The sequence below is a fragment of the Pempheris klunzingeri genome, chromosome 19 (genome assembly GCF_042242105.1).
Source record: "Pempheris klunzingeri isolate RE-2024b chromosome 19, fPemKlu1.hap1, whole genome shotgun sequence".
Classification (NCBI taxonomy): Eukaryota; Metazoa; Chordata; class Actinopteri; order Acropomatiformes; family Pempheridae; genus Pempheris; species Pempheris klunzingeri.
In genome coordinates, this window is record NC_092030.1 from 12,720,344 (window position 1) to 12,746,941 (window position 26,598).

Sequence of the window (26,598 nt, forward strand, 5' to 3'; positions counted from 1 at the left end):
TAATACTGTGTGTGCATATGTGCAGAACATGCCTGTTCTAATAAGCCCTCTTTTGTCATTAAGGTGAGTAATGGGGATACAGGCAATGGAGAGCCCAAGGGAAGGCAACAAAACCTTTGTCAGTCTGATATTGTTTTAGAACATATTTATTCAGCTTCAGCCTCATTACTCTCTCTCTCTCTCTCTCTCTCTCTCTTTCTCTCTCTCTCTCTCTGCCAATTTTCTCCATCTTTGGTTCTCAGGGACCTATGTGGGAACAATAGATGTACAATTAACGCGGGCCAGCCACAGCAGAGCAAGCGTTTGATGTTCCTCTTGAGTGGCCTCCTTGCTGAGGGTAGGAGAGCGATGTTTGGCTGTGCTCCACCTTTACCGTGTGTTTCCCTTTTTTCTGAAGCATATTAGCTCCCAGATTATTAAAATTCAGGCCATACATAAACTGATGGCAGCTGCAATATGCCAGAAATAATGTTTACAAAGCCAATGCCCTCATTATCTCCCCAAGGCCTAAAGTAGGAAGACGAGGAGTGGGAGAAAAAAGACAAATGCTTTTTGCCTCTTTTATTCTCACTTTTCATCCGCTCTTCCTCACTCTCATTTCCTCACGCGCTACCTCCCCTCTCAGTGTGAGGAGCGAGATAAAGCAAGATGGATGCTAATACCCGACTACTGCTAACAGTAGCAATGGAAATTACCTCACCCCAGACTTGTACTTGTACTCTATACTGCCGTACACACTGTGTCATGTTAGACAATATATTTACCTCCCAGGACACAAATGATCTCTTGCTGTTCTTTCCATGAGAAAGCGAGAAGAAAACAAAAAGCTGTAAATCACTGGCGGTATATATGAAAAGAAAATATTGACATTGAAGTATTTTCACAAATATCCAGTATAGATACTTTTGTGTGGAGATTGGTTGAATAAAGAGACTTGGCTTTGTCACAATCGTGTATCTTTGATATCATGAGAGAAAAGCCATGGAAATGTGGTGAGAACTTTTTTGCAATAAGGGTAATCACTGAGCACTATAGTGTACAAAAAAATCTGATTCCATCAAAACTCAGATTTGACAATGTCATTGTTTGCACTAAATGGTAGCAAAGGCATAGAGATTAACACTCAACAAAAGACAACATTTATTCTCAGATGTTCAGATGTAACAGATCAAGACATAATTAAAAAGTTAAACATATCTCCCGGCTAAATGTCCTCAATTATCTTTATTCGTCTTGCCTGTGCTGGACTCAAATGTTTGGAGGTTCTCCAGAGGATTCATAGCGAGAAAGAGCAAAACAGTTTCAGCAGACTCCATCCATTGAAGTGGTGCAGCCAAATAAAACCCATGGATGAGAGGAGTACAGCCAATTCATCCTCAGCTTAATATGGTCACGATGAGAAAGGATAGTCTATTGCATGTATCCTTTGTGATTGCACGTCGGCCACTCAGGGAAATAAAAATATTTGGGAGCCATGAATTGGTTTAGGTTGGCTACCCTGGCAACCTTAAATGTGAGCAGTAGCAATTACATGGCAATGGATGCCAAGTTCACATGGCCCCTTCCGTGAAAGTTGCCATAGGTCCAAGGGACATTACAACAAACACACACTCGTTCATTTAGCTTTATAGGATTCCGGGTAAAAGACAAAATCAATAAGCCCTGCCAAATTATTGTCTAATTCACAACTCTCTTCACTGCACACTGCTGTCAGAGATACAAAGTCATATGCAAAGGGAAAGGTTTGAGTATTCATTCAAATCACTTGAAATGTAGCAGCTCTTCCTTTTGATGGTGTGCGCCGTGGCTTGAGCTGCTGCAACAATGAGAAGATGCAATTTGAGCCACACAGAAAACACGATGCCTGTGTGTATGCGTGTGTAAAAATAAGCACAAACACTCATGCACACTTACAGTGCACACACAAACACAAGCTGGTAGCAAACACGCTCATGTACACACATGCACAAATCACTGAACAAACATAATGCATACACTTTCGGCACAGTGGTGGCAGGTGCTTGTTCTAAATTTAGTTGTAATGTCAGTGTCTTTGATCAGTGGAGCTGCTGATGGAGGCCGGTGAAGGTCAGAGTGTGTTTTCATAAAAGAGGGGGGAGAAGACAGGCGGTGTGTCACATAAAAGCTTGTTGCTTTGTTGGGAAAGCAGACAGGATGCAGAGAATATTGAAGTGTGAAGTAATGAGGAGGGTGTTGAATCCTCTCAGGCAAAATATAAGCAAATGTGAATCCTGCACACAGATACTGACACACAATGTTCTCTATTAGAGAACAGTACACACAGGAACCAACAGTGGGTGGACTCAATAGGAACATTTTGGCAATCCACTGAATAAGCAGGCTTCTCTATATACAAAATATGTTTATTCAGCACTAATTTACAACCCAGGAGGAATAGTATTCTTATACCTTAGAGAAGAAATAGCAAGGAGGTCAGTGTGGGGGGTCCAAAGTGTAGGGCTTTAACACTAGGGCTACTAAAACAGTTGGTTAGAGGAAAAGTGTGATATTTTGGGAAATACACTCATTAACTTGTGTGTCAAGAGTTAGATAAGAAGATTGATAGCACTCTTAAAGCCATTGCTAAAATATATGGCTATAGCCAGTAGCCGCTTAGCATTGATTAGCACAAAGACTGGACAAGGAGGGAAACAGCTCTGTTCACAAAAATATCCACATAACAGCACCTGTAAAGCTCTAATCCATACAAAAAAAACAAACAAAAAAAACAATAATTTGCAGTGCTAGTCTTTTTCTCGGCTCTGGGTAGTTGCCAGGCAACCAGCTAAAACTCCAGGAAGTTACTGGACAACAAGTAGTCATAGCCGCCTACAAAACAATGCATTGACATTTTTTCACTTGCAAGGGACAAAAAGAAAATACCAACATCAAAATCCACCTTGAAAACATATATTATGATGACACACACAATAAGAAAGGGAGAAGAGGCCTCGTTCTCCCATGGGAGCCCAGTGCCCCCCCCGGACAGAGCCAGGCCGGCTGTATCCCCATGTTAGCTTTGTCCAAAGCTAAGCTAGACGGTTTCTGACTGCGGCTTAATATTTGTGTCAATATTCTCATGTAATTCTACCAGAAAGCAAATTAGCACATTTCCTAAATATGTTGAACTATTCCTTTAAGCTTAGGGCAAGCTTATGATTTTTAGATGAGATTAGATCTGATTTTATTATCATTGCAAGTAATACGGTTAATAGATAGAACAGTAAGGGGTATGCTAAGATATGACTATGCTGATATATATACTGTCAGGGTGAACTTTTTCAATATTCAACCTTAAAAAAAGAAAACAGTGATTACAAAAAGAGAGGAATTACATTGATAAAAATAATTTTAAAAAACACACCAAAGCACACAAAGAGTAGAAGTTCCTGGATGGAGTTGGAGGGGGGGGGTAACAATTTTTTTTTTAATTTAATGTTTTTCTTCCTTTTTCTTCTGCTGCGATCCATGTCTGTAAGTGTGTCTAAGACTTTCCATTTGGCTGTCACTTTAGGTCTGCTTCTTATCTTCAGAGGAGCCATCTACTCCTCCTGGCAGCTAATGGAAGAGATGAAGAGGTGTGGCACTAAGATGGCATATAGGCAAAGTATATAGGCGTCAGCATAGATAAGAGAGCGGAGGTCGAGGTGGTGAAAGATTAAAATGAAAAGAAATATCTCAAAATAGGGGCACTGTGGCTGCGAAGGTCACGGAGTAGCAAAGTTGTTGAAGTCCCAGTTACAGAACGGTTTAACTGATGCTGTTTTGTGACAAGGTTTTCTCTTTTATGTCTGTGTTAAGGAGTGAGGAAGTCAATGTGACTTCCACACAAAGATAAAGCTGTTTGCTCCGGTGAAACAAACAAGCTCGGCTGACATGTTTCTGATACCGAAGAGTGGGGAAATTTATCAGTGGCGCCTCAACAAATTGGCGAGATGGAAAAACTTCAATATACTCTGCATAGGGCCTAATGAAACGGATACTACTCGTGCAATTGCTGCCAGCTGCAGGGCTCCATTTGCAGCTGAGAGGCAGAGAGGATAAATCAGAAGTCAAATGCCAATACGCCATCGGCCAAATCTCTCAACCTGATGAAACACAAGAATAATCAGATTTGGAGACGCTTTTTGGGAGTGGAAGTTCTGGGGGAGTGGGAGTGTTGGGCGATGATATGAGCTGAGCAGAGCAGACAAGAACAAGGAGCGCTTTTTCTTGACTGACAGGCAGTCCCGGACGAGGCTATCCTCTGGGGAGGGCGGCTGCAGGGTCGCCTCTCCCCAGACATGATCGTGGCAGCTTGGAGAAGAAGAAAAAAAAAAAAACACAAAGGAGGAGAAATGCTCTTTGTGGAGGGCTGAGGATGCATTGGTTGATTTGCGGGTCAGATAAGGGCAGAGAAACTGAGAGGTTGACGTATGAATTAGTCTTTGCTATTTTTTTGTGATAAAACGTTTTCACGTGCTTCTCTGTTTGTTTTTTTTGCACATAGGATCAACTGAATGTGCGTTTCGGTGTGCACATTTATGTTCTTCTGTAGTGCTTTTATTTACACACACAACTATAGCTGTTGCATACTAGTGTGTGTGCGCCTACAAACACATATGTGCAGTATTTCTCTGTACATGGTTGTCCATGGTGACAAACGCGTGCATCTGTGGTGCTTTTTGCAGCTATTTCATCTCCTTACAACAACAACGGCATAGCTACTTCTATGTGAAGCTGAATATGAGACACCTCAGCTGTCGTTAGACTTGCACACTCTGCCTTTGCACTCTTATCACGCACTTGCCATCACTTGATCAGCTGCTGACTGTTTGCATACAATTTACAATGACATGCATTTATCTGTAAAGACTTAATGAAACGCGAGATTCCTCCTAAATGGGGTATGTAATAGTTTCGGACATGATTCATCCATCACAGGCAGAGCATGTTTAGACAGGAGAGTTTGCTATAGCAGTCATAATATTCTCTGAATTCAACACAAGTCAGAATTGTAAGACTGCGTGAAGAAATCCACTGCACCTTAAATAACAAGCAAATGTTTTCTTATCCGGACAAAAAGCATGCACAGAATAGAAACTTTTTAGCTGTATACAGCGGGTTATCCATCACGGTATGTTCTGTTGTTGTATGTAATCTCACTCTGTGTGTCTATAAGATTTTATCTTCCTCTAAACATGTTTGTATTTGTTGGAATAAGCTGGTTTACAGCTGCTGGTTTTCATTGGCAAGAGTATGCAGCACTATCTCTGTGCCATGAAAATAAATAGACAAAAGTCCCAAAAAAAAGGCCCAGTACATTCATCTATACAAGAACGTAGTTATTTATTTCTTTTATTTTTGGAATAAAGCTTATCAGACTCATCAGATATCAGAGTGCATTAAGCAGACTAACATGACAAAGACATGCCTTTAAATGATTAAACAGCTGAACTGAAATAGTTTTTTTTTTTTTTATCAACTTTTCATTGAAATAATTATTTCCAAACAAAACATTATATGGGGACACCACAGGTATTATTCTCTGGACACTTCTATTTGTTCAAATTCATTAGAGATTTCTTGGGTTGATTAAGAATTCTGTACTATTTTTGGCCAGTTTTGGTTTGTCTAAACATTGACATTGTCATATCATGGCTCCAACTTTGAATCATTATTCTTAATTTGCAACGTATCAAGTTCCATTTACCGGCTGAGTTTCATGTATTTGTCTTGTGTGTTTTCCTGGAGTTTTTTTCTTGCTACGCCTCCCGTAGTCTTCTGATGCAGTGATTGCACTGTTGTTCTCTCTCTGTGACTGGCCCTCTGTTCTTATCCAGAGGGCACGCACTGGAAAGGAGCCCGCCATTTAAAGCTGTGATAATGCAAACACACTGCTCTCACTGTGCCAGTGTCACACCCGGGAGAGGATTTCAGACGATGTCAAGCAGCCAGCTGTTTGTGTGACTGATCCATACTGTTGAGCTGTGTGAAGGGGAGCACTGGTAGCAGAAGAGAGAGAGAGAAGGGGGGGGGGGCAGGCTACTGTAATGCGGAAAACACCGGTGTGTGTGCACAAAGGGAGGTCAATTTGCTTGGATGATTTTCTATGATGTTGGTGAATATTTTTGTTCTGGTGTTTGGAGCTGTAAAGTGTATCGTGCATGTGTGTGTGTGCGTGTGTGTGTGTGTGTGTGTGTGTGTGAGGGTGGGGTGGGGGTGGTGGGGGGGGGGGGTATGCCAGTTATACAGTATACAGTATCATGCTGCTGCAGCGCCAGGTAGCCTCACACAGCAGTGTGTTTCCGCGGAGCAGAGACAGAGACAGCAGGCCTGAATCCGATAGAGTAAGATCATTTAAACTCTCCACCACCTGAAGGTTGATGCAGGACAACAGGCACGTATTGTTTATTCGTATTGTTACGCATAGAAAGACTTGGAGAAACAGCCTTGTATTTAATAACCTATTAGCCTAGAATATTCACCAGTAAACAGGCCTTTACTTGTATCGTCAGTCCCTCATAATTAAACCTGCTAAACGCATTAAATGTATTTTTACACGCTGCCTAAAATTTGGAGCTGCACTTGTTTCTTGTCGCGTAGAAGTTTGGAAAAACAAAACAAAACAAAAAAAAAGTTATTTTGCAGATTTTGCAGATTTGTAGTTTACACTAATTATTTGACAAAAGCATTGCACGTAAAGGAGGCTGAGAGTGAATATAGATAACATCAGTATACTTTCAGTCCTTTAAGATAAAAGTAGCCTTTGAGAATTATGCACAAGAAATTCATATTTTCTAAACTGCTGGGCTACTACAGGAATAATGATAATAAATTATTATTATTATTATTATTAATATTTTTATGCTGTTATTGTTGCTGTTGCTGTTGTGTACACTGTCCTGTCCTGTGTCCTGCAGTTCCCTAGCGCCATACAGTGGTGGGAAAACATTTCTAATGCGGTTTCCTTTCGGTCCCCACACAGGACTCCTGCCCAGGAGTGATTTATACTCGCCCTGTGTGTCACTTTTCTCTATACTGTTTTTTTTTTTTTTTTTTACAAGCCCAGGTATGATTTCTTGTTTCCCCACTTAAAGCCCACTGATAACTCTAAAAGCAATTCTGTTTCATGTAGAGCGATTGTTGAGTTTTCTGACTTGCTGAATTGTTGGACAGTTAGGAAATATTGCCTGCGCAAAATTAGCCATTATCCCCCGACTTTGAAGGAGTTTACAAATGTCTTGTCAAAAGCACACACACACACACACACACAAAACTCGTGTTTTTACGCAACTTTGATGTCAAGAATCAAAAGCGTTTTAGCACAAAATCCGTTTCAGGAGGAAAAGCCTAATAGGCTAATTGGCTCTATCAAGTAAAATTGATACAATAACATCCCCTCGCTCGGTTCAAAGAATGCCCAAAGAAAACTATGACACTTTTTTTTTGTCTAATGACCCCTGCAATTTTCTTCCACCCGGACTCATTTGCCGGCGAGGGGAGGAAATATTACATGGGACCATTTGAGGACGGTTTTTCTTTGAAACAGTTTCTCCAGGTCACTCCTGAGGGGAGTTTCAAAACACGTCGGCCCTAATTAGCGTTTGAGACGTCACGCACGGGTCCGCAAAATCTCATTTTTCAATGCAAAATAGATCTATTGAGAGTGATACTCACTGTGGCCTCCACCAAGTGCACTCTTATTTCTCCAGTCCCCGTTTAATACCGTTGTTTTTTCCCCTTTTGATCGTTTTTTTTTTTATTATTATTATTATTTCTAAGTGGTTTGCAGATAAATAGAAGCTATGACAGGAACATCATCTGAATTTTTTTTTTTTTTTTAGACCTTTACAGTTATCACTGAAAACATAATGTTGTAGGAACGTTATCTGAATTTATTCTTGCTTTTTTTTTAAGTCGTTTTATGACTCAAAGCATAATTTTGTGTGAAATATTTGAGGAAGTGTGTCGCAGTGACGCACGGTTAAAAAGAAATAGGCCCATGAAGGGATCAGAGTACCCCCCCCCCCCCTGATTATTTTTAAAGAAGAGAGAAACTAGAGCAGTGTCACACTTTATTTCTGCTTTGTTTGACGGGTTTTTTTTTTTCTTTCTTTCGTCCTGGTCAAGATTTCCACACACCATGCTTAGCCCACAGTCAAATATTATCAATGTTATTATTATTTTTTAAAAATACTTATAATAAAACATCTAAAAAGGCAGGTCTGATAGCACTGGTTATTTAAATTAACACAGTTTTCTGTTTAATATTGAGGCAGATTTAGCCTCAATATCAGTTAATTGTCAGTAAAACAGTATTTCAACGGGCAATGTCAGTGCACCCTCTATTTCTAGAGCACTGGTGATATTATTACTAGAATAAATAAAATCATGATTTCGGCATTATTTTACACTTCTTGTTCATCCCCACGCAAAACATATTACGAAGGAATAAGAGTATGCGTCATGGCTGCCTCAATCACATTACAGTGATGATACCAGTATCACAGCAATCATTTATCCCAGCTGCCTATTAATCACCTTCCATTAGTGTCTTTAAGCAGGCTTTCAGAGGAGTTCCAGGATCCCAGTCCATGTTTGAGGATAAATGAGTCATCAACCCAACCGCAAAAAATACAATAACTGCCTTTTGTTCCCGTGTGTCACACCGTGCAGCCTACTTTTTCATTTGGGTTCTAGAACACGAACACGGGCATCGATTAAAATGTGTTTTCCCACCCTCAGGACTGGACACGGGGCAGTGTCCCGTGGGATCCCAGAGGCCGGTGTGGGCAGAGGGAAGGAAAGGAGAGAAGGGAGACTCATGCGCAACACTTTAAAAAAAAAAGAGCAGGGTTCTCCATCTTGCTTTGTCACGGGGCCTGCTGACATGGAGAAACATCTGCTGCGTAGAAATAGAGACTGATGACTCAAATTATATGCAGTCGGAAGGTCTGCCAGCTTAGATGGTGAACGTAATGCCAGAGAATATGGACAGACAGCATCCGATCGACCCCGTGCCCCCCAAAAGCTATGGGCTCCAGACACATGTAACCTCTCCTCGTTGGTGCGCTGCTGAATCTGGCGCATGAGGGTGTTTTGCGCGCGTAAAGATCAAAAGTGCCAAAGATAAGCTGGTGTACCTTTTACCCCAAGTTGATCCACACATGTCGTGGCGCACCTCACCTTGCGTGCGTACTGGGACGACCACAACAAAACCCACATCAGCGGGGTTGTTTGTTGTCTGTCTCTAATAATCAGCCTCTCTGCCATTTGATCTGGCAGCTGAGAAGTCTGTCTCTGTCTGCTGCGTGTTCCTCGTTGTGTTGGTCCACTTGAGTGAAAATGGAATTTTTAGGGGCACGTTTCACCTCTTGGTTTACTCCGCGACAGCAGCTCGCTGATGCTTTTATGATTAGGACGACTAAATTAGAACCAGAGGAAGCAAAGCAAGAGAAAGACAGGCGGAAAGAGAGAAACTGCTCGAGTAGCAGAGCGATGATCCCCCTCAGCCTGCTACCTCTACTAGTACTGATACACAGAGCCAATAAAGCCTTGTTTCCCAAAAAAAAAAAGACCAATTGTTATTGTAAGGAGGCTTGTGGCACACTGCTCCTTGATAGCATGTCAGTGGTTATGATCACCAAGGCAGACAGAAACAACATTGGGTCTGCGAATGTTTCATCAAATTTCTCCACCATAATAGTGTTGATTTACATGCAATTGTGTGTCCTGCATGTGAATAACAAAAGGAGGCTGAAAAGCAGGGAAAGGGGAACGTGCGCTTATGTTCTCAGTTTCAGTCATGCCAGTAAGCTGATTTATCTCACCATAAGAGGCAGATCTCAAGAATATGCAAGGAGAGAAGGCTAATGGATCATTATTATGTGTTCCTCATTCCTCTATCTTTTTAATGACTGCAGGGCTTTGCCATTCTGGCTTTGATTTTTAGCCCGTTTTCCAATGTGACTTGAGTGGACTAGCTGAGCTAAGGCACAATTTTCAGGAGATTGCAGAGTAAGTGCCTCTGGCAAGACTTTTGTATTTATATGGCACTTGACTTCTTCTTGCTCTCTGTTTCCCCAAACTGGGAGACAGAGAGGGAGAGAAAGAGAGTTTAACTTCTGATTGGGTTTTAAAAGGATGAAAATCACTATGATGCAAATATTAATAGTAAAAACAGTTTGTACCAATTTCTTTAATTATCCTGGAGAGGAAGAAAGTTTATATTTAGTGTGGTGTTTATAGTCTGGTTTCCTCATATATCAGTAGAAACAAGAACACGGAAAATGATTATATTTGTCGAAGCACAGAGGAGGAAATAATTTCTTGCTGTGCACGGAGACATTCAATTTACTTCATGTCACGTCATGTAAATAAAATTACAATTTTCACGACATAAACATGTCAAAGTTGAAGAGCAGCCTGCAATCTGAATAAATACTTGATGGATTTCATTTCAGGGTCACTCTTTTTTACAGGAAAAGGGTTAGAAATTTTATTCTGGATATTTCCAACACTTGGTTTTGAATTACAGAAGCCTGAAGTGCCCCTATGATATTCTTTTTTATAAACACTGCTCCCAGTGCCACTAGTTCCCTATTTATTTGTCTGTCCATATGTGTCTGTGCACACTTGTTTATGTCACTGTGTGTCATCTGTGTGTGTTACTGAAAAGGAAATAGGAAAATGGTAAAACGAACGTTATATTGAACCTACATCCATAAGTGCAGCACACATTTAAACTTTTCTAATCTGCAAATGCGTGGCTCAACTGTTGACTAACAACTCTCCCTTGTGGGCATGCGGGACATTGCATGAGTAAGGAAAAGAAAAATCACCTCCACCTTTTGTTGCTGCTTCACGAACGAGCCCCTTTTTAAACCTCACAGCTTTCCTAGTTTGCAGTGTTGTCACAGGTTTCACTGCTTTACAGACGTGTTGTTTCATTATCCCGTGATCCTTCTCCTTGTCTTCAACAGTGTGTTCGGTGCAATTCAGATGTTAAGTCTTCAGAGGTATCTTGATGCAAAATATTACAAAATATATTCATTTAATGTTGTGGAAAAAAAGTTTGAAAAAAAGAACCTGTGAAGATGTGTAAAACATTGCAAGAAGTGCAGTGGAAATTTTATAATTGTGCTTCTGTATTTTCACTAAGTAATGAGTAAAGTACACAATAGTAACCTATGACCTGAAGCACTACAGTTGAACAAAACACTGCAGTTGCTAGGCGACACAGACAGGAGTGTATAATTACCAGTGTGAGTGGTCCACTGTGATTCAGACACAGGTGTGCCGCCGTTGTCGGGTGTTTCACTGCTACTTCCGAAATGTCTCAGCCAATCACAGCTGCACGCCGGAACCTCCTCTTAATAATTAGGTCAAATAATTAATGAAATAATGAAACAATGAGCCTGGAGAGGCTGTGTTTTACATCTCAGAGGCGTTGATAGGCCTCATCATGATGCCGAGCGGGGGTTCAAGTGTCTGATGGCTTATTGGAATCAGCAGAAACACTTTAGTATTGAAAAAGATATCACATGTTGAATAAATGTATTATTAGGAATAACTGTATTTTATTCTGACAAGCAACAAGAGCGTTCCAAGATTTTTAAGCCTGTGTGTTGTTGATTTTATTTTAGCAAATTAATATTCATGTCTTATGGGCAACAGCAGTGCTTTGATATGTCACTGATGTGCTGATCAATGATAAACAGCTGTTACAAGCTTACAGTGAAGCCTTTATGACTGTCAGCTTTCTAACAAACATATGTAGATGAGGCCCAGCCTACTGCTCAATTAGTTTTAATATAGTCATCAATGTCTGAAAGAATTGCTTGTTTTCCCTTGAAAAGGGTGATTTGTTTCAAAGACTTTACAGTGTAAACCAGTGCAGGTTTCTGTGTCTTATGAACTTGGAGTAACTAATAAAGTAATGACCACATAAACTTTAAATACTGAGTGTGAGCGTTGCCTCCTCAGCAGACAGAGGTACAAACAAATCATGTTGTTTTATGTGCAGCAGAAAGAACAACTGAATTTCACGTGTCCTTTATTATTTACAGTTCCACTTCTTGTCACCTTCACTGACTAAACATCTGTTTTCATCCACAGCAGTTAACCAGCTCAATGGATTCATGTGTATGATAAAAAAAAAAAAAAAAGTAATCCATGATACCTCCAAACTAACGATACGATAAGGAAAGTCATCAGTAGATGTTTCTTGTGTCCAAATCTTCCTACTTTCCCGTTTGATCTTTCAATCATAAGCTCTAATTAGGGCTTTAATTAGTGTAGGTAAGCATTTATTAAAAATTACAATGAGACAGTAAAAAGTCTATGAGAGGTCTGCGATTAGTAACATGATCTTTCAAAGAAAGGCAAGTTGCAATGAAAGCTATGTAAACTAAACTAGTTAAATTAATTAAGTATTCAACCAAAATATGACAGGAATATTATTATACAGTTAATTTAATGCACTTCAATAGGCTCCTAATTGCATATCTGTGTCTCTGATTACAAATGAATAATTCCAGTTTACGAAGAACGAGTACATAAAGCACACATTTAGCGTAAACATTAACCTGATTCATAAAATGAATGCAAAATTCCAGTCCTCATCCTTGGCTTTCCTCTACGTCTCCGCTCCCCACTCAGAACTCCTGGATTGCTTGTGGCATCAAGGCCATTAATGTCCTTCAAACTTTTATATCTGACATAAATGACAGATTGTCTTCTCCCTTGCGTTTTGATGTGCAAGAGAGAGGCGCACGGAATGCTTTGAAATCCGCAGAGCCCTGATCTTCCTCTATTTACATTGGCTAAAGTGTTGAGTGGAGTTTTCTTTCGGTTTGAGGGATGTAATACCCTGCCATGAGAAATTTACACTAAGGGCGATTGCAAACTCTGTGAGTTCCTTCTGGGGGCCCCTTCTAGCAAAAACTATTCATGCAAATGCAGAGGCTGTAGATGGAAAGCACTTCCAGACAAAATCAGATGTTTTCAAACAGGCTGCCGTGCTGAGCTGCCAGATGTTCTGTCACTTCAGCAGGGACCCTTTAAACAAAAGCTGGTGATGACTCTCTGCGTCGAGTGTAAGCTGCATTTCTTCTGAGCCATCTGGAAGATGGTTGAGCGATTTTTAACCCCAACAAATGTTGACCTATGGATTGAGGCAGATTCACATGCAGCACAGCAGGAATAACTGCCTTTTTTTTTTGCAGGAACAAGAAAACAAGTAAATGAATTGGGATGGGTTAGCCTCTTCCGAACCACTGCACCTCCATTATACGGGTGTACCATAACATTCTTTGCAAACTTAAATAATGAACGTGATTTCAAAATGCAATCATCAAAAAAAAAAAAACTACAGGGCAACTGCAGTGGCACATGAAATGAGATATGATGTGTTGTGATGCAAACAAAATGCATGTATCTATCTCACATAAAAAGTGGAGAGGTCAAATGTGTGACTTAAAGTCCACACCTACTGAACCAGTTTCCTCATTGTTCTCAGACTGAATGAAAGAGTCTTTTTATGTATATGCCCTAATGACACATTTAGCATGCCAAACCTGGTGACAAAGCCTTTTGTAAAGTGGTCACGTTAGAGTTCACATCAGATGAAAGCAGAAGCTATCAGCCCTACAACCAAACCAACCCAAACTCATTGCTCTCACATGAGGATGGCGATGACCCACACATGTACCACCCACAGCTCTTGCAGTCCCCTGAACCCTTGCTGACCTGGCTGGCGTATCAGGGGTCAGGTAGCGATACGACCTACCACGTTGTCCACCCCCCATATGACCACTGGCTAAAGGCTGCCATGACAGACAACAGACAGACAGCAAAGTGTCCGAGGAGTGTGTGTGTGTGTGTGTGTGTCCCTTTCCCTCTCCCTTTAAAGTTGAGAAAAATCAGCAGTGTTACTACCATCTACAAAGCAGTGTGAAGCTACAGCCCCCAGCTGCCTCCACTTCAGAGGGAGAGGGCATGTCAAAATAGCACATGGCTCTGCCCTGCCAAAGTCATGCCTGCAAGTGGAGCACTCTCACAGGTCATCTGGAGTGGCAGAATGGCTGCGGCCCTGATCCTCCACAGACCTCGGCTGTTTTCTGAGGAGCAGGAGATGATTTTGTAAAGATCACAGCAACATTAGAATCATGCCAAACACGCTACGTGTTTTGTGAAGTAACTGAAGTACACTTTATCAGCCATTTTGCCTTGAGCCTTGAAGTGTTTCCGTCTTCAAATGAAATCATTTAGTAGCATTTCTACTAGTGAGCCAGGCAGCCATTTGGCCTTTATGTTGCTTTGAATTAATGTTGCATCTTCTTGTGTATCTATTGCATCTACTCATCGATAGTAGGTCCTATAATACAATTGAGACATTTTGTGGACATCATGTTGTGAATGTACTGTAGAATCTGTTGATATGGGATATTCTAAGTATGGATCTAACATATGCCTCCAATTACATGTCAATATTTAGTTCGAAGATGGTTTTTACATTCAGTTTCATGACAACAATAAGCCAGAATTTCAGTGTTAAATTAACCTTTTTGCTCTTGTAAGAGGGCTTTTTTGAACAACCTTGTCGTCTCATGTGGTGCACCGTTGGCAGGAAAGCAGCATAAAATGTCAATGACTTCTAATTGTGTTTGCGCTAATGCTATGTCAAGACAGACCCTGGCCTCCTTTGTCCAGTCTGTAGGCCATTTGGCTGCAGCAATGCACTTGGCAAGGAAGATAACAGGTGAATGGCCATGGCCTAATAGGCCATCTGTGGAAAACACATTGCAGTCAATTAAGAGTCCAGTGCCTACAGTTGTGACGGCCATTAGACAGCCCACCACGACAAGTGACTCTTCAGTGGCTTTTACTCTTAAGCTACCTGCTTCTTTTCATTCATGGTGTCCTCGAGCTGCCCAGTCCCTCAACGACTGACTTTGTGTCTAGTTTTGTTGTCCTCTAGGCTTTTCTAGCTTCTATTAAAATGCAGTTTTCCACTCAAGCACTTAATGTGATCCCGATGGTCAAAAATAACCTCCACTACAGCTTTTTCTCTCTTATCCTCACATATTCAAACTCCCCCACTACATCCCACTAAAAGAGCAAAGCTATTAGCTCCCCTCTAGAGGACATCCTTTAGAATCATTACATACACGCAATAACCCAACTAGTTTTCATATCTTGTCCTTTGTGATGCCCAATGCTCATAATGTATACACACACAGACACAGCTTTACAGGCAGTCGACTCCCCTACATTATATGTTAAATGTTATAAGGACCTATCCCTTATTTTGGACTCATTTCAAATTTGCACATTTGTGCAACAGCAGAGACAAACACCAAGCATAAGCAGCCTTCAGTCCCGGTGTTGGCTTCATTGCAGGAGCAGTACTAGACTGGTGTGGCACTTCTTGTTTTGTGGCTCAGCACCATTTCCTTAGCCAGTTTGTTTCTTTTAACACCGACTGTCAGTTTACATGGGTAAGTGCAGGGAAAACACTTACCTGTGGAGGCTGAAAAAGCTTTCCCTGAAAGCTGTGATAAAAATCTATTTACTTTATTCCCTTTTGTCTCTGTGCTTTCTAAAAGAAATTGAATAGGATCTTAATGTGTGCAGCAGCTGCACACAAATTATGAAACTAGACTATCTTGTTGAACAGGAAGGACAAAGGCTGGGTGATAGTCACTTGACGGCATCATTAATTATTTCCATTTGCTTTGATTAGCCACAAAGTAAACATTGTCATCTCATCTCCACATTTAGTGTCATTCACAGTGACAGCAGTAATGCTTTTTACCTTGTTATGGCAAAACTTTTGATGGAATTTCTTTAGATGGTGTGATATGAAAGGCAGATGTTGGAAGTGCAGAAGTGTAGAAAGTGCTTAACTTTCTCCTCTCACAGCTTATTACACAGCACTGTTAAAATGTGATTCTTTCAGAATTTTCGATCGAAAATCGTCGCACCACCAAGGCAACGCCTTTTGATGAAAACTCACAGTTTTCACTATGGACCAACATGGTTCAAAGTCACCAATTTAAACCAGTCATTCCAGGCAGGGGTATTAAAGACTGAACACTAGTTAGCAAGCAAAGAGGTTGAAATGGGCAACTAAAAGTGGCTGAAATAGTCAAATAATGAAATAGCTTAAAGTAATGGATAAACAGTCTGAAGTCATTTGCATATAATCTAACTGTGTCATTTCTTTTCAAACTGCCAGATTTCTCCACAGAGCCGTGGCACAGGGCAGACGGGCTCTGGCTCATGTGCTTGATGCAAAAATGGCCAGATGTGGCTCCCTGGACATAAAAGAGCACAGCGGGCAGGTACACACACTTCACATTGTTTTTATTTATCCCACATGAACAGTGCTAACACATAGCATTGAATGACTTATGAAAAGTAAAGATATATAAAGATATAATAAATTAAAAGAAAAAACAGTGAAAAAGAGAAAACGAGTGGAGGAACATTGATAAATAGTTACTCCTACAGGACACAAGGGGGTGCTGTGTCCTCAAAAATGCGAAACACCTGAACCCAAACTTCTACCTGCACTGTGGAATAAACTACCTGAAAAGAATTGATTACATTTTGTTTATGATGAACACATGGAGGCGTGACTTACAGCAAGCTGCAGAGAGTGACACACACAGCGAATAAGAACCAGATCTTTGAGGCCATACTCCTCCTTCAGCACTTTATGGAGCCCATTGTCAGTCCCTATCCCCAGGAGTTTTTCTTTTTTAAGACAACACTTCTCCAGGAAAGCCACAACAGCTCAGGCTATAGATCTGGCATCTCCTCCCTCCAACTCTGCAAACTTTTTTCCCTGAGGGCCACATACAGAAAAACATACAAAGGGCTGGGCCACTCACTAGAAGTGAGGTATATTGCTAACTTTAACTTTAATGTTGGTAAATTCTGCTTGATAACTGAATATGATTCAAGAAAAAAAACAGCCTTTCCATTAGTGGGCTTTCATTTATTAGTTGTGGTACAAGCTGGTCTTTGCCTTGTAGGCTCTTGTTCAGTGTGTTCAGGTGATCAGTGAGATCCACTAAAAATGCCAACCATCAGCATCAGAGAGGGAAGCTTGAAATAGTCTGTGCTAGAGCCCTGGTGCTCGAATCAACAGCCTTACCTCCATTTTCTTGCCCCTCGGCGGACACCGTAGATTCCTTTGCGCTGGCCTGTCCCAGCCGGAGCCCCATCCGTCGTACCTCCACACAGCTCGTCCCATTTAAGTCCCATCATGCCAACTGCATCTGGCACAGCTTCAAAAACATCCTCACCCATCGTGGTGCTCTTCAGACTGCTAACATCAAGCAGCTCCTCCGTGATCGTCATTAGTTATTAGCTGTGCTCTCATCGCACACCGCGTCTGAAACTTTCTACACTCACTTGTTCTCTTACGTTTCCTTAATTCTGCCATTTTGGGTCACTTGTAGCAAATTTCTTCTTCTATTACTCATTTTATAGAGAAGCTGCCTTGTTCAAGACAGTTACTCCACCTAGTGGTGAGACTAAGAAGTACAACACAGTCCAGCGCAAATTCCATGTGTGGGCCGTGTTCCAATACATTTTTAGAATTTCCTGCGGGCCAATGAAAATTGGAGCACGGGCTGCAGTTGGCCCGAGGGCCGTAGTTTGGACACCCCTGATGTAGAGTTTGTAGAGATTTATTAACAACTTCCTGTTTCATGGCGAGACACTGAAGTTTGACAGCTCCCCACGCCCACACCGTTAAAGTTTTGTAGAGACTTTTAATAACTTTTCATTGTTAATGCCTTTTCTACCAGCTGACCAAGTTTGAAGGGGATCGCTTCAACCCCCTCGGAGTAGTTCGTTCATTTATGGCCCCTGTAAATTGCCAAAAATGTATGGCCGACTTCCTGTTGGATTTAGGTCATCCCTCCAAGAGACTTTTTTGTACATCTTGAAGAGATACATGAACCCACCAAATTTTGTACTTGTACATAAAACACACACTTGAAATTAGGGGGCGCTATGGAGCCATTTTGCCACGTCCATTTGCAAGACCCATAAAATATGTAAATTTTCACCACGACTGATGCGCGTGCAAAGTTTCATGAGTTTTCGTGTATGTTTAGGCCCTCAAACTTGCTTTTTATTTCAGATGCATTTCTTTACATTTCAATAGGGTCCTCGCACCGCTTGGTGCTCGGGCCCTAAGTACTTGATATTTTTCAGGGTAATTTAATCAATAGGAACACAGCATATTTCATAAAATGATCAAAGTATAGAGGTATCTGAAACATATAAGTATACATTAGCTTAAATTGAAAGACGAATCAGATCCTAGCACCTCAAAATTGTATGTGTAAATATATTTTGTTCCATTCCAACCGTGACTGTCGGTAAACTGTTACTAAAATGAAAAAAAAGAATATAGAGGAGTCTGTGGTTAACAGTCTTTTGAGTCAAAGGAGAACACTAAACACAACATCATTTTCAAGAGTTTTAATAATTTACTAAAAAAAGAGTGTAAAAGTAACAGATCTGTCCCACTAAAGTGGAACTGTCTGATATTCAAAGTGATGACAGATGTAACAAATTTTTGCAAACTTGCCTTTGTCTGTACAGTTGTGTACACTTACTTGGCAATTTAACTTCTTGGTTGTAATTAAATGAGTTTTGTACTGTATACTGTATATCAAAAAGCTCACAGCAAAAAAATACTTTGATATGAATCACTTGAAAGTAAACCAACCAGCATGAAATGTACAGCCTTAAGAAATTCCAAAAAACACAGCTGAAAAGTGTATATACAAACATGCTAGGAATCTAACAAAGAGCAGACTGAGTGAAGCTGAAGAAACAGGCCTTTCTAATGGTTTGCTTGACATCATTTAGGAGAGCCAATGAAATAAAGCATCATTCTTAAATATTTAATAACCTTGCAATGTTCAAATACCATCGTCTTCTATTGCCTATTTCAAGTTTTTTAGCAGAAGAGGAACACTTTATAAATATAGAGTATACTGTATCTCCTGCATCAATTTGTTTAATTTAAACTCATTAAATAAAAAGGTAAAATGTTCAGTATCTGTAGAAAATAAAAAAAAATAAAAAACAACTAAAATGCATTTTCTTTGATAAATGTTCATACTGTGTCCACTTCTAAAGAGATGGTTGTGTCCATCACCCTTATCTTTAAGTGCCTGCTTGGAAGAGGTAATATATATTTATGTATATACATATCTATATATATCAAATTCTATGACATGATATAATTTGTATAAATATGGCATCTTTACAATTGCATTAAAATGACAATTTTTTTTTATTTCAGATCCCAAGACAATTAACAGTCAATTTGGGAAAAAGGCCTTGTTTAAGTTTCTCATTTTCTTGTTTTAAATATTAAAAAATAAGTCTCAATTCTTTGCAAATGCATGTCTTACATTATAAACAACACGTCTGTCTCAACTGGTCAAATATTTTCCATTGTGTTCATATCTACAACACTTTGGAAGGTGAGGAAAAAGTGCCATTATCAAATGCTCCCCCTACGGAGTAAACAAGGACGCTTGCCCCTCTCATAGTAAAGGTAAAGGTTTCATCAACCAGCTGCAAATCCCAAGAAGCTCAACAGTGTAGTTCTATACAAAAATGTAAAAGCATCAGTGATGTAACAAAGCCATGTGTTTGTGTTCGTTTGTTGTCATGCCATTTTGCTGGTTGCACGATGTGGAGTTACGTGGCCCTGCGCAGACATCCCTTTTCACAGGTGAGGGTGTAAAGAGCTTCTCTGGAAATGTCATCCACACATGCTTCAAATGCCACTGAGAGGTGTAGCCCAAGTGGGACATAATGCTTTTTTGAGCAGGAGAAAGCTGACATTGTGATATGTCAATAAAATGGGCATAGTTGGATAGATCCGTCCTCTCAGAAAGCACAGTAACTGGCACGGGAACCGCTTTTGAAGGTACTGGGCTTGCAGGGTGTCGTGGTTAACAAGTAAAAGTAAAATTTGTTATGAGCATTTCACTCCTCCTTTCACTCCGTTACATTCCAGGGGCACGGGAGGGTTTGACTTGCCCTGTCCTTTTTTTTTTAGCCATTAAATCCATGTCTACCAGAAACAACCGAAGAGCTCTGGTGCTCTCTGGTGCTCTCTGGTGCCAGAAGAAGGAAGCGTAGGCACAGAGGAAACGAGGGTAGCCGTCAGTCCCCTTGAGTTGTCCTTGAAGTCTTACACAGCTAAAGCATGTTCAGGATGGCATTGTACATTTGGACCAGCACAGCCAAGTGGACAGGCAGGCAGGACTGGCGGTCTTGGGTGGCAGGGGTACACGTCAGCCAGGAAAGGGCGTTGTACTGCTCCAATACAAACCTGTGTTCGAAAAAAATACAATTTTCAGCAATGAAAATTTGTAAGAAATTCTTACATTTTAATTTTAATTTTGAAATGAGTTATATTCTAGAAGTTTATCCAATTACTCCACCTTGATTTTCTTAATCATAATAGTGTGCGCTAAAATCAGTTTTTCACATATTGGTTAACAATTAATCACAATTTTGTGGCATACAATGGCACTTGACAATATTTTTCCATTTTAATCCATTCTTAATGAGACATTTACCTCTGATCAAAACAATGATAATAAATAAAAGCTTTTCTAATGTTATGTGACACCACTATTACCATTGGTGATGATGAATGTACTAAAGATACATGATGAGTACATTTAACAGATAAACCTGTCCTTAGCACTTGTTAACAATGGAATAATGAATGTTACTTGATGAAAATGAAACACTTACTTCAGATAATTTAAATATATAGATGTGCACAAACTACTTTATTGAGACCTCTGGCTTTGGAAAGCCCTTCATGCCGTTATGTCTTCACCTTCCAGCGGATATCTAAGAAACGTAAGGGGACAACACGTGTTTTGCATTTACCTGAGCACATCAGATGTGGTCTTTGAGTCTAAGGGGTGAGGAGTCCTCTTACTCTTCTCTGAAACCAGCTCATCTGACTGGGCTATGGAGATGTGGTGGTGGAGGGAGGCCTGAAGTAAAGAAACAAATGTCATGGCACAATGTCAAAAGTTGAAGCATGCTTGGCTATAGTGACAAATTGTTCACCTGATCAATATATTAGTATCACTTTCCATATTTGTACGTTTCCCTCTCAAATGTTATAAACTTTACTGGCATTCTCTTTGTCTCTCGCACTCACCTACACACACACACACACACACATGCAGTGATTTGAATACCTTGAGGAAGAGCGGACACTGGCTCTCAGCCTGCGGGCAGGAGGCCCAGAACCAGTGAGGGAGCCCATTTGCTTGTGCAGTGGAGACATAGTAGCCCAGAGCAAGCGGCTGCTGCTTCAGCTCTTCTGGTGGACTGTCCCTGGACAGCAGGCGCTCTCCCTGACTCTATAGACACAGGAGAAGGACGACAATTCATTACAAACATTCATTGTGATCCATCTTACAATTCCGAGCTTTACATGAGTGGATGGCCTCCCTATATTATATATATATAAACAGGGTTCTAGTTATAGTATGAGCTTTTGGGGGGTTCACACACACACACACACACACACACACACACAGCAGCCCACTACTGCAACAATTGTAACCTTGTGGTGAAGTACAGCCCTACAGTCATTCATGTGAGGATATGGTATGTAGTCCTTTTGGGAAACATGTTTCTTTCAGCCTATTTAACTCGTTAACATAAATAATTCACATTACATTGAAAAATGCATTGTTTTCAATGAAAAGACCATCTGTTGGTAATGTTTTAGTGACCCCCACAGATGCATGATTTTACTGCTTTAATGGGAGCACAGACCTCTCCTTATAAGGGCTCTCATAAGGGGAAATAAGGAAAAATACTGGTTTTAATCAACCAAATTGTATTACATTAAGGGATCAGTCATTCTTTTCTGCTCCATAATTGCAAAAATGAACAACCAATACATGTATACATTTTCCTGCAGGTTAATGTGGTAATAACATACCCAGCACATGTCACGGCTAAAACATAAAGGTGTGCATTTGAAGTTATTCTTCTTCTTATCATTATTATTCATATTATTATTAATAGTATTAGTAGTAATAGCTTTATTAGTATTATTAGTATCACTTTACTTGCTGCTTTGCAGTTATACATAGCCAATAGTGAATAAAATGTGCTGTAATGTAGGTTGGCAGCACATCTCTTCTCCTGTGCATCTATTATACTGAGCAAAACTCTAATTTTGATTCTTGTTTGATAACATAAAGTCTTGGGTGTCAGCAAAGACTGCAGTAAAGGAGGTCCAACGTCTCAAAATACAAAATCAAATCTTAAAACTGACAATGTATTTTAGCTCCACCTAACCATATCTGTAGTAAATAGTTGGAAGTGAAAATGTTTTTTTTTTTTAATCTACAATCAAGTAAGCAGGTGTCATTTGCCACAGCTACTAGCCACTGTAGGATCTTCCCGCTGGTCTCTGACCCACCTTAGTGTGCTGGAAATGTGATCCTATTCCCATCCCGGACGGAGAGCCAGGCGAGGGTACAGGAGAGGTGTTAGGGGAAGGGTGAAGGTTCCCTGTGATCAGCATCATGTCATGGCCAATATCATTCTCCAGTTCATCAGGAAAGGGTAGATCGAACATGTCATCTGAGGGAAGAAACAGAGATGAAAACAATGTCAGCACAGCCTCAAAGAAGTTACTCTTTGGTAAACTGTGACACCTCTCTAGTATGGAGTCATTTCCCACCAACATTATAGATGTTCCCACAAAGAGGCATGGTTTTAGTATGAGGGCCAGTCACATATTTTTTTAATATGTGACTGTAATGTGGGGAGAGATTTTTGGCACAAAGATGCCACCTGCTGGTATAAAGTAATATATCCAGACCATTTTAAAACAAGAGGTTAGTTTTATCTCTGCCTCAAGACATAATCTTATAATTGGGCTGTAGTTACCATTATTGTCCTCAGTAGGGTAGGAGCTGGGGGCCAGCTGGGTTGTGGCAGAAGTTGGGAAGACTAGGATGTGTGTACAGGAAGCATCCTGAGGTGTGTTCAACTGCGAGGTCTGCAAGTTCAGAGCAGTGCTGCGACCAAACACTGAGCCCATGGTCACTGCATCTGGACACACACATAGAGAAATGGTGACTATTCACACATGCACAGTACTGTGCAAAAGTTTTAGTGTACCTAGAAGAAAGATTGATTAATTTCAGACTTTAATTAAGACTTTTGCACAGTAATCTATATCACCATTGTCGGCTACTAACCAGGCATGACCACAAGGGAGCCCTGTGGCTCCATGGCTACCAGGCAGGCACTGAGGATAGCTGGAGAGTCCGCAGCCGAGATCCCACACATGCGACAAGCCTCCTTCAGCTGGCGCCCTATTGAATGGAGGGAATGCTCCCCGAGGAGTGAGCTCCAGTCTGATTGAGAGAGAGTTTGGGAGGTGCGTGTGTGGGAGAGGAAACAAGATAAAAGCAGAGATATTTAGAAGGAGATTAGAATTAAAAACAGAGGATAGAATATAGGTGACAGAACATGTACATTTTTAACTTTGGCTTTAGGTATGTGTATGCATTTGTTTATCTTTAAGAGGATATGTACTATAAATGGGTGTATTAAGTTAAAGTTTATGCTAAATGAATGGTCCTACTTCCTGCTTGGTCTTCTGATTATGATAATTACAAAGTAATACTTGCACATTAGAATTAAAGAAGCAAAATCAACTACAGCGAGTTTCATACACCAAAGATGAGCCTGCCATCTTCTGAACTGACATCACTCACCTTTTAGCTCCCCGTGCCCCAATCTGCCTAATCGACCGATCACAATCCTCCATGGCAGTGAGGTCATTTGGATGATGCCAATACACCATTCCCACAGCTTCTGTAGTCCCATTTTCCTGGCCGAAACCTTGGGACGTCGCGCTCTGAAGCGAAAAAGCAGTGAGATTCTCATGCTGAACACATTCTAAGACATTTGAAAATAACAGAAGTAGAACAATTCAAAGACAAATGCCAACAGAATTTGGACCAAGAAAGGACTTTTTTGCACCTGTTGGGTACATCGATGTTGATAATGCTTGTCTCCAGGAGCTCCCCCTGCTGGTCGGTGCAGGACACCAAGATCCAGCGCTGGTCATGTGATAGGCAGTATCCAACGTAGAGCACATTGTATTTTGGAGGGATCTCAGCCCATATCTCCCCTGGTTCTGGCTGCTTGGGACGGGTCGGACCAAGGATAAAGGGGGGAGAGTACAGCTGCAGTGGGCTGGGATGCTGTAGAGGACATTCAGATGTCAAGAAAGTATTAATGGAGGCAGGAGCAAGTATATTATTATACTTTTCGGTGTATAATATGACAAATGTTGCATAGAAGTCAATAAATATTTGAAATTTCATGCCCACCTCTGGACTCTTAAGTACAGAATTGACAGTGGATACTGGTCCAAAGCCAGTCAGGGACTTGATGTGTGTTTGCTGGGGCAGCAGACGTCTACATTGGGAGTAACAGGAAAAGGCCAGAGAGCGCAGATGCTGCAGGTACAAATGGCTCTCCCCACTGGCTGGTTGGAGTAGGTACTGGCATGACACCACCTAAGTAAGAAACATTAAGATGAAAAAAGAGGAAGCTCACAAGAGCGAGAGTGACTAATTCTGTCCAGTGTAAATCCATGTAGCTTCCTACCTGCAGCACCAGTGCAGGTCTCATCATCTCAGGCAAAGTCTGTAGCATCTCAGTGTAACAGCGGAGAAGCCCCAGCAGCCAAAGGCTACCTGCCTCTACCTCGTCACCTTCTTCTTCCTCTCCCCCTTCATTTCTTGCACTCGAACTGAGAAAAGCATCCACTATATAAACAACAATTGCTGGTGGGTTGGCGTGGCTGTCCATTGAGTCGGCACCAGTTGGGATGCCGATTCTAGCCTGCTCAGAAGTGCTGAAAGAGAGGAAGAAAAGAGAGAAGTTGCACTATAATTGTACTAGTTCGAAGGTGTGGCTCTAAATTCTAGATGAGGCCAATCGCCCAGTAATTTGCGTCTTACAGCTCAGGGGTTTCTGCTGGTGTGTTGGCTGGTGGTGTGGCACTGGAAGGCCCTTTAGAATCGCTGGTTGCTCCTTGGGTTGTCTCCCCTGTCTGGTTTGAGGTTGCTCCACTCGGGGTCGAAGCGTTTCCTGTACTGGCAGCCCCTGGAGCTTGTTCACCATCAGGGCCCCAAGCTTGCGGCTGCCCAGTAGAAGCAGGCTGGGCCGAGGATGTAGGTTTTAAGGGAGGCTGGACTTTGGGAGGCAACAGAAGACTGCTGTCCAAAGGCAGGTCTGACAGCTGGGGACCTGCATTTAAAATAATTGATTAAAGAAAACAGAATACAGTGCAATAGAAGTGCCTGGATGATATTTTATTGATTTGATATATATTCTCACCAAGCTGCTGCTTGCAGGCATAAGCATAGAGTTTAAGTTTTCTAAGGTTGTCAGTGTGCTGCTGTCCAGCCCAGGGTCCAGTCACCCACTGGTCCACGTCCATCTCCTCAATTTTTTCTGGATCCACTTCTTCCCCCACACGCACCAGGCCATCCCTGGATACTTTAGCCAGAGGACGGTGCTTCCCAAGACGGCATGTCTGGTAACATAGTCAGGGCTACTGTTCATTCTCTCATCAGAAATAAATATCACATTATATTCCAATGTGTGTTGAAACTTCCTTCTGGTTTAGAATCCAATCTCCTACCTCGTAAACAGCGCTGAGCTCCTGGAAAAAGGCCTGGGCTGCAGCCAGCAGAGAGGGGCTATTAGGACACAACACCACATACGCCACATCCCGCTGTCCCCCATAAGGCTCCAGCAGCAACTTCTCCCAGAAAGGTAACGCCAAAGGGGACAATGCCAAGAAGTCCCTCTCACGATCATAACCCAGTAACACTGTAGGGATTGGTAAGGGCTCTGGTGACTCCTCCGAACCTTAGACAAATAGAAAAGATAAAATTTTTAGTGGGATATAGTAGTATATAGTATAATAACAACTTATCTGCGCATTCCACACTATCCCTTTAGACATTTGTGCTATTACAGGTAACATACAGTAAAAAACACAGACGGGGGAGTTATTTTCTGTATAAACACAAAGAATATACTGTCTCACCATAGGAGCCTCTCCCAGCCATCTTGTGGAACTGCTGCCAGGTGAGTGGACCCTGAACGTGCTGGATGTTTTCCCAGGTCCGTCCTGTTCTCTTCTTCTGGATGGCATCCTGCAGAAAAGGCTGCAGAGACAGCAGCATGCGAACCATATCCTGGGACGACAACATGCTCATGTCCACCACTGTGGACATTGGCAGACACACACACACACACACACAAAGGATACACAAGTAGATGCACATGTTAACATTATTCTATGCACAAAAGAAACAACACACATAAAACATGTAAATATTCGGTTGAGATAGCACAAAGGAAGCTAAGCATGTATCATATGATAATAAGAATAAGAATAATTTGTTTAAACTGTAAAGTACAAGGAGTTCATCACATAAGGTAATCCCAAGAACCCATTGAGTT

At 41.2% G+C, this 26,598-nt stretch overlaps 1 protein-coding gene across 1 annotated transcript in view; it reads right to left on the bottom strand.

Annotated features, from left to right (window-relative positions):
- Positions 1-18,492: 18,492 nt before the first annotated feature.
- Positions 18,493-26,598, bottom strand: part of LOC139219087 (mediator of RNA polymerase II transcription subunit 13-like) — a 70,906-nt gene continuing 62,800 nt past the window's right edge. The window contains exons 18-31 of the mRNA XM_070850878.1: positions 26,180-26,359; positions 25,769-25,998; positions 25,462-25,660; positions 25,083-25,371; positions 24,727-24,976; positions 24,447-24,635; positions 24,094-24,317; positions 23,826-23,968; positions 23,304-23,462; positions 22,990-23,154; positions 22,517-22,680; positions 21,276-21,440; positions 20,956-21,065; positions 18,493-20,383 (exon numbers count right to left, since the gene is read on the bottom strand). Coding sequence (XP_070706979.1) covers positions 20,251-20,383; positions 20,956-21,065; positions 21,276-21,440; positions 22,517-22,680; positions 22,990-23,154; positions 23,304-23,462; positions 23,826-23,968; positions 24,094-24,317; positions 24,447-24,635; positions 24,727-24,976; positions 25,083-25,371; positions 25,462-25,660; positions 25,769-25,998; positions 26,180-26,359 — 2,600 coding nt within the window. The 3' untranslated portion in view covers positions 18,493-20,250. The remainder of the gene's footprint in view (positions 20,384-20,955; positions 21,066-21,275; positions 21,441-22,516; positions 22,681-22,989; positions 23,155-23,303; positions 23,463-23,825; positions 23,969-24,093; positions 24,318-24,446; positions 24,636-24,726; positions 24,977-25,082; positions 25,372-25,461; positions 25,661-25,768; positions 25,999-26,179; positions 26,360-26,598) is intronic.